The 11,691-nt window shown below is 47.3% G+C and overlaps 1 protein-coding gene across 1 annotated transcript in view; it reads left to right on the forward strand.

Moving 5' to 3' along the window:
• LOC107118655 (probable hydrolase PNKD) overlaps nt 1-11,691 on the forward strand; it is a 45,667-nt gene that overhangs the window by 17,648 nt on the left and 16,328 nt on the right. Inside the window, exon 2 of the mRNA XM_015421017.1 lies at nt 8,477-8,633. Within this exon, the coding sequence (XP_015276503.1) occupies nt 8,477-8,633 (157 nt within the window). The remainder of the gene's footprint in view (nt 1-8,476; nt 8,634-11,691) is intronic.

Genomic DNA, 11,691 nt, shown 5'->3' on the forward strand with positions numbered 1-11,691 from the left:
ACCTCACAGGGTGTCTGTTGTGGGGAGGGGAAGGGAGAGGAGTTTGTAAGCCGCTCTGAGACTCCAAGTGAAGGGCGGGGTATAAATCCAATCTCCTCCTCCTCCTCCTCCTTCTATGATTAATAGACCCCCCCCCGAGGACCTGGTTCCTCATGGTTGATTCAATTTGCTTTTGTTTTCAGGTTCTAAATGACACTGGCAAATTTAGTTTGAAGCATAGTAACATCAGGATTTATTTTTATTTATTTATTTGTTAGATTTTTACCCCGCCTTCCCAGCAAGGGCGGCTCAGGGCGGCTTACGCAATATGCAATATAAAATCCATTCATACACAAAGTTAAAACCATAGCTGTAACAATATATTAAAGTGCTAGTATTGAATTCCTCAGCGTACAGTCAGCTCCTTAATCTTCAGATGCCCAGGGCGATCGGGTCGGGCTTTGATTGGGGGACCCAGGAGGTCGGGCTCACTCTGTCAGATGTCAGTGGTGGCGGTGGCCCCAAAGGTCTGGCGGAAGAGCTCCGTTTTACAGGTCCTGCGGAACTGTAGGAGGTTCCGCAGGTCCCTGATCTCCGGGAGCTCATTCCACCAGAGTGGAGCCGCCACCGAGAAAGCCGTAGCCCTCGTTGCCACAAGCCCGGCCTCCTTGATATTTGGGAGGACCAGCGGGGTCTGGGTCCCCAATCACAACACTCTCTTGTAGATCTTGTGGCTGATCTGGAGTGGAGGTGTTCGAGTGCACGATTCAGTTGATTCAGCAGCAGAAGGTATGTGGGGAGTCAGTGTTCTCAGATTCCGATTTGCTGGAGGAAGTGATTGTGGACCCAACTTAGAGGGGCTAGTCTGTCCAGGAAACAGCTCAGGAGGACCCGGTGAGATCTGTAGCTGCTTTGAATGTGTAATTCCTCCGGGCTCTGTTTCTGAGATAAGCAGCCGGATTACTGTGCAGTGCGTGGGTGTGGGTGAGAGCGTGTGCAGTTCTGAATAGCTGCTGGAACACTCAGCTAGCATGCCAGAGAAGGGTTACCCTGCAGTGCTTGGTGCTTATCTCTTCCGTATTGGGTTTCTTGCAGCACTCAAGGGGTGGGTTTTGTTGCTAAACTTGGATTCCGGCCATTGGAGCTGGAACATTATTAATTCTGAAGAGAGTCTCTGCTCGCTTTCATGCCAACAAGAAACTGTGGCTAGAACATAATAGATGCCAATGTTGGATCAGGCCAATGGCCCATCTAGTCCAACACTCTATCACACAGTGGCCAGAAATACCAGGTGCCATCAGGGGGTCCCAGCAGTGGGGCCAGGACACTAGGAGCCCTCCCACTGTTGCCCCCCCCCCGCCCCAAGAATCCAGAGCGTCACTTGCCCCAGCCTGAGAGTCCCTATCTATACCTTGTGGCTAATAGCCACTGATGGACCTCTGCTCCATATGCTTATCCAATTCCCTCTTATAAGAACATAAGAGACGCCAATGTTGGATCAGGCCAAAGGCCCATTCAGTCCAACACTGTCACACAGTGGCCAAAAATACCAGGTGCCATCAGGAGGTCCAGCAGTGGGGCCAGGACACTAGAAGCCCTCCCACTGTTGACCCCCCCCCAAGCACCAAGAATACAGAGCATCCCTTGCCCCAGACGGAGAGTCCCTATCTATACCTTGTGGCTAACAGCCACTGATGAACCTCTGCTCCATATGCTTATCCAATTCTCTCTTGAAGCCGTTCATGCTTGTAGCTGCCACCACCTCCTGTGGCAGTGTTGCCATGTGTTAATATCTATTCATCTCTGCTAGTGCTCTTCCACCCTTAGTTCACAACACTCCTCTGATCTTGATTCATTCCCCTAACTCTGTGTCAGGTTCCCAGCTAAGACACTCTCCACACACACTATTGGCAGTGAAATGCTTTATTTAGAGATATGCTTCCTGTAGGTACAAGAACGTTTGTTAGGACTGGAGGAAACCAAGGCAAAACCACAGGATGTAGGTAAAAGCATACAATTCCACACATTCGTACGTCACACCTACCCCCAAGCCTTTCTGTGGCCACTAACCTAGCCATGCGAAAAGAGTTTCCAAGGTTGATCTCATGAGAACCAACTGTTGGGGCACACTTTGAGAAACGGTTATGGCCACTACCACCCATGCACTCATACAACACCTCCTCTAAGGAATTCAATATGACAAGCGAAGGGAAAACAGAACTTAAGGAAATGAAAGTTAGGTCTGAGCGTGACACTCTGCTGCTCCACCACAACAATGCTTTGTAGCTGCCTTGGACTATCCCAACTCTATCTAGAGATGTAAAATTTCCGGAAATTTTGAAGCTCGGGAAAAAATTGGAAATTTTCGGGAAAATTGAAAAAAAATGCTACATTAGCACTTCTTTTTTCTTTTCCAGATTGAAAGTCATTCTGTTACTTTAGGAGCATAACATATGGCTATGGACATTTTTACCTGGCATGAAATTATCACAACTAGGATATTAAAAATATAGTGTATCCGAACAATTATTACAAACAGAATACCCACGTGCAAAACCAAAACTGAAATCTTTTTCTTTTCTTGTGACAATAGCAGCTCCTAAAGGAAGAAATGCATCTTGTTCTTACATTGGAGAGTTCAGTTGGTAACCTAGGACTTGCTTGTCCTCAGTGCACAGAAATTAGATCAATCTGAAACCATACGTATTTTTTAGAAATGATTTGGAAAATATTTGAACACCTTGTCTTAAAATATTTTATTTATCATGTTAGAATAAAATGTTCCATAATCATTTTTTCCCCTTTTCTCTTCTTTTTTCAATTTTTCCAATTTTTCGGGAAAAAATAAAAAAGGCTTTGGGGAAAAAAGTTTCCCCCCTGAATTTTTCTCTATATCCAACACAAACAATTACAGAAAATGCTGGCTCGATCCTGGTGTTGGACTATTCTTTGGCAATTGGTGGGTTGATGAGAGACCCAAGGGGGTAAGGAACGCTTGCAAATGGATTGCCAGGAATCTGAGGTTGGAGGACTATGCAGGGTGAAGAACAAATGCACTTTCATTTCTGAGCATGGGGGGGGGATGACTGTTTTCTTAGTCTTTCTGTCTGAGCGCTCCTTTGCTGTATGACTCTCAGACAGTTGCACTTGTGGAGCTGTCGTGGGTACTGGCTCTGCTGAGGCTGACTACCCAGAAGAAGAAGAAGAAGAAGAGATTGGATTTATACCCCGCCCTTCACTACCTAAAGGAGTCTCAGAGCAGCTTACAAACTCCTTTCCCTTCCCCTCCCCACAACAGACACCCTGTGAGATAGGTGAGGCTGAGAGAGCTCTGACACAAACTGCTCTTTTTCAAGGACAGCTCTTATCAGAACTACGGCTTGCCCAAGGTCATCCAGCCAGGTGCAAGTGGAGGAGTGGGGAATCAAACCTGGTTCTCACAGATTAGAGTCTGCGCACTTAACCACTACACCAAACTGGCTCAACCCTCAACAGTACCTGAGGAGGAGGAGTCCCCAGCAGCTGCACAGGAGGTGCAGTCACAAGGAAAGACCCATCCTGTGCCTGGCCCAGCACCCTCTGGTGGAGACACCCCGAGGCCAGACTCCCCGCCTAGTTCTCCTGAGTGCCCCAGATGTAGGGCACGCCAAAGGCTGACTATGCAGGAGTGAAGAAGGAGTGCTAGACTGCGGCTCCTGCAAAGGCAACGGGCGGAGCGGTAAGCCTTGGCAGGCTCAACTCCCAGGGAAGGGAGGACCTGTTCAAAAACACTCCACGCACCTGCTTCAGTGTGGTAGTAACTCTGCATACTCTGCTTCTGTGTGTGTAGCAACCACTCCTTGTTCTTGAATCCTGCAACCTTTGGATTGACTTCCCGGCTATCCGACCTTTGGCTCTTTTGTTTACCCTGAGCCAGTTTGGTGTAGTGGTTAAGAGCGTGGACTCTAATCTGGGAGAACTGGGTTTGATTCCCCACTCCTCCACTTGCACCTGGATATTAGGGGAAACGTTTTAACTGTCAGAGTGGTTCAAATGTGGAATCAGCTGCCTAGGGAGGTGGTGAGCTCCCCTTCAGTGGCAGCTTGCAAGAAGAAGCTGGACGAATATTTGTCAGGGATGCTTGAGGCTGGCCCAACTCTGTGATTCTAAGTATTGCATAAAGGGAAAATGCAGTCAAATTGCTTATTACAAGATTGTGTGGATAAGTCCTCAGCTGTGCCACTGGAAGCTCTAAACTACACATTATATGTGATTTCCTTGAGGACTTGAGGCCACACAACACCTGTGAGTTCCTTTGTGCGAACTCAACTCCTCATGCTTATTGTTTGTTTCAATGATTTTAGCAATCCAGTCTTCAAATTCTCTTTTCACATTCCTATTTCACATTCCTAATTATTAACTTCTTTTGCCAGATCCAGTGGCCGCTTCTGTTCCCTTCACTGGGGCAGACCTCCCACTTTTAAAAAAGAAATGTTTTATGGCTTCTTTGACTTGGGTCATTAACCATGCAGGCATCCTTTTAGACTTGGTAGTACCTTTCGTAACTTGAGGAATGCGTTCTGTCTGGACTTCAATTAGTGTTGCTTCAAATAGCCGTGTTTCTCTTTAATCTCTCTTCTAACTAATTCCCTCATTTTTTGTCAAGTTCCCTCTCGTGTAATCAAATAGTACTGTTTTGGATTTTAGGGGTCACTTTCCATGATATGAATGCTGTACTTAATAGCACTGTGTTCACTGCTCCCAACTGGGGCCTACCTCTTGCATCAGGTCTTTAACCCCACTCAGAACCAAGTCCAAGATCACTTCCTCTCTGATTGGCTCTGTGACCCACTGCGCAGTCATTTATGATATATCAGAATCTCATTTCTGTGGCATGACAAGCACATGTACACCCAGTCAATGTGAGGGCAGTTGAAGTCACCCAGTCTCCCAACATTGCCTTATTTCCTTCTCCATTTTGAGAGCAGCTTCAAGGGTTTGATCAGATGGACGAGAGTACATCTCACTTTTAAGTAACCTTTGGGCCCAGTATTTCCTCCCATATTGCTTCTGTTGGGGGTTCATTCTCCTAATGCATTATTTGAATCTATGCCCTCTTTGATATAAAATGCAACACCTCCTCCAACACATCCCTCCCTGTCCTCCATATAGAGCTTATACCCAGGGATGACCATATCGCATTGATTTTCACTATTCCACCATGTTTCTGAAACACTCAGGAGTAATAGTCATTTAGCACGAAACACTCCCGCTCCCCCATCTTGGCTCAGAGGTTAACATTTACCTCTGCTATGGGGATGGACAACAAAAGTCCGCATGGTCAAAGCAATGGTATTCCCAGTAGTCATGTATGGCTGCGAGAGTTGGACTATAAGGAAGGCCGAGCGCCGAAGAATAGATTCTTTTGAACTATGGTGCTGGAGAAGACTCTTGAGAGTCCCTTGGACTGCAAGAAGAACAAATCAGTCAATCCTAAAAGAAATCAACCCTGACTGTTCCCTGGAAGGCCAGATAATGAAACTGAAGCTCACATACTTTGGCCACCCAATGAGAAGGGAGCACTCACTGGAGAAGACCCTGATGCTGGGAAAGATTGAAGGCCAAAGAAGACGGGGACGGCAAAGGATGAGATGGTTAGACAGTGTCTTCGATGCAATGAACATGAAATTGAGCCAACTTCAGAGGACGGCGGAAGACAGGAGGGCCTGGCGGGAGCTGGTCCATGGGGTCGCGAAGAGTCGGACTCGACTGTGCGACTGAACAACAACAATGGGGATGGACATTGTGGTGTTGTGATAAGAAGTATTGTGCTGCATTGACCCATGGAGAATCACAGTGACAATTCTCTCTTCGGTTGATTGCTCAGTAGTGCAGGAAGGGTCACTAACACTGCATATAGATGCATACATCAAGAGGTGAGCCTGTTGTGGATATGAAGACAGGTTAAAACGCTTGGGGCTCTTTAGCTTGGAGAAATGATGGCTGAGGGGGTGACATGATTGAGGTTTCTAAGATTATGCATGGGATAGAGCAGGTAGAGAAAGACTTGCAAATGGATTGCTAGGAATCTGAGGTTGGAGGACTATGCAGGGTGAAGAACAAATGCACTTTCACTTCTGAGCATGGGGGGGGGTGACTGTTTTCTTAGTCTTTCTGTCTGAGCTCTCCTTCGCTGTATGACTCTCAGACAGTTGCACTTGTGAAGCTGTTGTGGGTACTGGCTCTGCTGAGGCTGACTATCAAGAAGAAGAAGAGGAGGAGGAGGAGGAGGAGGAGGAGATTGGATATATACCCCGCCCTTCACTACCTAAAGGAGTCTCAGAGCGGCTTACAAACTCCTTTCCCTTCTCCTCCCCACCACAGACACCCTGTGAGGCAGGTGGGGCTGAGAGAACTCTGACAGAAACTGCTCTTTTTCAAGGACAGCTCTTATCAGAACTACAGCTTGCTCAAGGTCATCCAGCCAGGTGCAAGTGGAGGAGTGGGGAATCAAACCCGGTTCTCACAGATTAGAGTCTGCGCACTTCACCACAACACCAAACTGGCTCTCTAATTGAAATCAAGACACCTGAAAACAGGCCAAACAGCCGATCAAAAAAAATGGACCGCTTTCTGCACACAATCAGGAAGTACATGGAATTTTACAAGTGATGCTCTGTCTTCTTGGTGCTTGGGGGGGGGGTCAACAGTGGGAGGGGCTTCTAGTGTCCTGGCCCCACTGCTGGACCTCCTGATGGCACCTGGTATTTTTGGCCCCTGTGTGACAGAGTGTTGGACTGGATGGGCCATTGGCCTGATCCAACATTGGCCTCTTATGTTCTTATGTACAGACTTCTAAACCAAATAAAGCTTTGGAGCAGGGTTGTCCCCTCTGCCTTTTGCCCAAGCCAACGGTGCCTATTGGATGGCCCTTGTGCCATTCAATAACCAGCCTCTCTCCCTAATCAGAACGCCACCTCCCCTCCCCAAATTTAAGTTAAAAATTAAAAACGGAGTGGATTTTTAAAATGTGCTAAATAAGGGTTTAACTGGATGAGCATTCCAGCTGTCTAGAAAAAAGAAAAAGAAAAAATGGTTTAGAAAAACCACAAAAGCATGGGATTAAGGATGAAAGTTCATGCCATAGGCAAAGCTACAGATGTGTGCCTGTAGAAGAACAGAGGTGGGGGAAGCAGATCTCGCTGCATAATTCCACACCCATTCCTGTTGATTGACATTTCTGTATGGAACCTGAGAATTCCTTTCTGGGGAAAAGAAATGTGCATAGCAGATTAACTGTGTTATCTTATCCTTTATGTAATATGTGTAAAGTACCTAATAAAACCACGAGAGAGAAAGGCAAGTAAGAGCCTGAAGCGGTATTGTCTGTGTGACTGGATAGTTAAGAACTAGGTGAGTCTGTGATAAGATTCCAAGATTTTGATCCTTGCTATAACTATAAATCGGTCCTAGTGAAACTTTGGCGGCTGTGTCGTGTGAATGGGAGTATAATTATTTTTTCTCTCCAGATTATTCATATTTCTCTGGTTTTATAGATTGTTCTCATAAGTAAGATTAGGCTGTGATGAAGGTTAGATTGATTTTGTAGCCAATGCTAGCAGACAAGAAAACAACATTCTTTTGGTATAGGAGATAGAGTTCATGGTTTTTAGTCGTTTAGGGTAAAACTTTGCAGTGTCTGGGTCAAAAGGGATTTTAGCTTCGTATCAGGAAAAAAAACACCTTTGTTTGGGTATGAAGAATCCTTGGCCAATATTATTCGGGTTAGGTTAAGTAAACACGTAAGACATGCTGTAGGCACACCTTTCTTCATCTCTGACCAATGAGTGGACTATTATTCAAATATCGCACTGTCCTTTGTAACCAATTATGCTTTTTTAATGTTATCTTTATGACTGTGTCATTTCAAGTATAAAATTCCACGTACTTCCTGTTTGTGTGCAGAAAGCGGTCCATTTTTTTTTGATCGGCTGTTTGGCCTAACTGTTTTCAGGTGTCTTGATTGCAATTAGAGAGCCAGTTTGGCGTCGTGGTTAAGTGCGCGGACTCTACTCTGGGAGAACCAGGTTCGATTCCCCACTCCTCCACTTGCACCTGGCTGGATGACCTTGGGCAAGCCGTAGCTCTGATAAGAGCGGTCCTTGAAAAAGGGCAGTTTCTGTCAGAGCTGTTCTTGAAACAAGAGCAGTTTCTGTCAGAGCTCTCTCAGCCCCACCTGCCTCACAGGGTGTCTGTTGTGGGGAGGGGAAGGGAGTTTGTAAGCCGCTCTGAGACTCTCTTGGGTAGTGAAGGGCGGGGTATAAATCCAGTCTCCTCCTCCTCCTCCTCCTCATTTTGACTTCATTTTTTTGGACTGGGAATCTATTTGTATAACAGCTGGAGTTCATGGCTGTCTGCTTGATGAAGCATCATCCCGGTGAAAACAATGGCACAAACGTTTTGTACGTGAACAGGCTCAACTTCGTCACCTCACTGTTTGTCTCTCCCTGTCCTGCAGGTATAGTCTGTATGCCCGCACCCGGCTGGGCTACCTGTTCTACAGGAGACAGATGAAGAAAGCACGGGAGCGTTATCCTCAAGGCCACTCTATCGCCCAGCCTCTGGTGTTCAGTGGTGAGTACCAGTACTCTTCATTGAATTTATGGGGCGTGTGTGTACGACACTGTCTAATTAGCTGACACTTTCCTTTGTTTAATCGTCAAGACAGAAGGTAATAACCTTCAAAGCCTTATACGGCCTGGGACCAACATACCTAAGGGATCGCCTCTTCCCATATACGCCTCAAGGAGCCTTACGCTCTAGTGAGCAACATCTCCTGGTGGTCCCTGGCCCAAAAGACGTCCGTCTAGCCTTGACCAGGGCCAGGGCTTTTTCTGCCATGGCCCTCCACCTGGTGGAACATGATCCCCAGTTTGGCCTCGTGGTTAAGTGCACAGACTCTAATCTGGGAGAACCAGGTTTGAATCCCCACGCCTCCACACGCAGCTGCTGGTGTGACCTTGGGTCAGTCACAAGCTCTGGCACAGCTGTCCTTGAAAAAGAGCAGTGTGTGTCAGAGTTCTCTCAGCCCCACCCACCTACCTCACAGGGAGGGGAAGGGAAAGGAGTTTGTAAGCCGCTCTGAGACTCCAATCTCCTCTTCTTCGTCTTGCAGGCCCTGCGGAACTGAGTAAGATCCCACATGGCCCTGATTCCTACATCCCTGGAGCAGTTCTTGCAAAACTCCAGTTTCTCACTGGTATTGCAGGGCTGAGACAGTGAATCCATCACTTGTGGTATTGTCTTCTAGGGCAGGGTGTCAATCATGTGGCCCGGGGGCCGGATCAGGCCCCCAGGAGTCTTCTATCAGGCCCGCAGTGGAACTGGCTGTCTTCTGCTGCTGCTTCTTCCAGTTCTGCTGCTGCCGTGTCATCGTAGGTTTGCAGCGTACAGATACATGCCTGAACAGCATACTCAGGATTGCAACAGCACAGACATTTGGTGCAATAACTCAGAGCAACAGGCGCCAGTTATCAGACACTGTTTAAATAAACAAAATATCGCAAGAGTGCTAATGTTTTAAGTATGTTTTTATTTTAAGTTAAAGAAAAAAACTTTTGCGTTTGTGTCCTTTATAAAGTTTATAGCTCCGCTACCTGGCATTACATTTTATGAAATGTTTATAATGGGTGGGATACAAATACGAAAAATAAATGATTGTGTGTGTGTGATGCAGAATCTGAACTCTGACGAGGCAAGTAGAACAAATTACACATACCGTCTGAATGAGTAGGGTTGGACTTTAGCATATTTAGGTTTCCCCTTCTGAACATGTGCAGCGTTCTCGATCTGTCTGTGGCCGAACTCTTGCAAGGGACATCACGAGTCGCGGCCTTTTGAAGTCTGACCTTTGACACGGGACGAACTGGCAGCAAGCTGCAATATGAGTGGATATTTGCAGTTTTTGCTCACCTCTTTTTGTGCCCTCGCTTGTGTTTGCACCTCGCTGCGGTGGCTCAAGTGGTTAAGACGCTGAACTGCAGACTGTGGAAGGTCGGTAGTTCAGCAGTTCGAGACCCGAGTGTGCCGCATGACGGAGTGAGCTCCCGTCTCTAGTGCCAGCTCCTGCCAACCTAGCAGTTCGAAAGCAAGAAATTGCAAGTAGATAAATAGGTACCGCTTCAGTGGGAAGGTAACAGCGTTCCGTGCGCCGGCCCCATGACCACGGAAACATCTTCGGACAGCGCTGGCTCTTCGGCTTTGAAACGGAGATGAGCACCGCAACCCTAGAGTTGGACTCGACTGGCTTTCGAGCAAGGGAGACCTTTACCTTTTACCTGTGACAAAAATGTCTTAAGTGAAACACTTAAGGGAGCTTATTTATCGACCTCTGCTTCCCCGATCCAAAGCATCACAAACATTTGCTGCTCTGAGTTTTTCCCTCTTGGTTTATTTGCTTAATTCTTGGCTTGGTTCATGTGCTATGTTTTTATTTATCTTAAGCTGGGATTTCATCAGTCTAAGAGCCTCTGTCTTATTCCCCGTCTTGTTTTCTACTCCCCCCCCCCGTCTTTAAAAACAAAACTTCATGCTCTATAGCCTCTTTACAGTCCTCCTATATAGAGGTGAAAGTGAGTGGGTAGTGAAAGTGAGAGCCGATTTGGCATAGTGGTTAAGTGCGCCGGACTCTAATCTGGGAGAACCGGGTTTGATTCCCCACTCCTCCACTCGCAGCTACTGGATGACCTTGGGCCAGCCATAGTTCTGTCAGAGCTGTCCTTGAAAAAGAGCACTTTCTGTCAAGAGCTCTCTCAGCCCCACCTACCTCACAGGGTGTCTGTTGTGGGGAGGGGAGGGGAAAGGAGCTTGTAAGACGCTCTGAGGGTGCGTTCAGACGGGGTATTTATGCCGGTATAGATGCCGGTTGGAATCGGTGTACTTACGGGCGATCACACGGCGAACATCTGCCTTCCGTCCCTAACCGTTGCAAACAGCCTTTAACCGTTGTATTCTGCTACTAGGTCTCCAAATGGTGGTATCCTGAGTGCACCGGTTCCAACCACAGCATCCCCGTGTGATTGGTCTCCGCCGGTGTAGAGCCACTTCCGTTCGGAAGCCCGAGGCTTCCGCTTTTCGGCCGCCATTTTTTTTTTTAGTATGCAATGTGTGCTTGGGCGAAGCTTCGCCACGTCTTCGCTTCAAGGCATGTTTTCCGGGTTCGGTTGTTCTGCGCCTGCGCAAAGATCTTCATTATAAGGAAGCCTGCCTATGCGCATGCGCAAACTGTATAAAAATAATTTTTAAAACCGCCGACGCGCTCTGCTGAGCGCCTGAAGTGTGGACGGGCATATCGCGATGTGCTGCACAGTCAGGAGGTAAGTGTGATCGCGTTTCTTCCGGATCAAACTGCTCCAGTTCCAACCGGGGCAGTTTATGCCGGCTAAAATGCCCTGTCTGAACGCACCCTGAGGCTCCTTTGAGTAGTGAAGGGCGGGGATATAAATCCAATCTCCTCCTCCTCCTCCTCCTCCTTCTTCTTACTTACATTAAGTTTGAGTCCTAGTTCTCACGGAGCTGGTAAGCTTGTGTCTGAGCAGGGCAGGGCAAGGGGTTGTCGCTGGGCACAGCTGACATGAGAGAGGGGTAGAAAAGGGTATAAAGCGTGGCTAAAAGACTCATCAGTCCAGTATTTAGAAAAACCTTTTTCTGCTCCCACTCCTCCGATGATTCCTA

Source organism: Gekko japonicus, unplaced genomic scaffold (genome assembly GCF_001447785.1).
Source record: "Gekko japonicus isolate JY-2015 unplaced genomic scaffold, Gekko_japonicus_V1.1 scaffold3919, whole genome shotgun sequence".
Lineage (NCBI taxonomy): Eukaryota > Metazoa > Chordata > Lepidosauria > Squamata > Gekkonidae > Gekko > Gekko japonicus.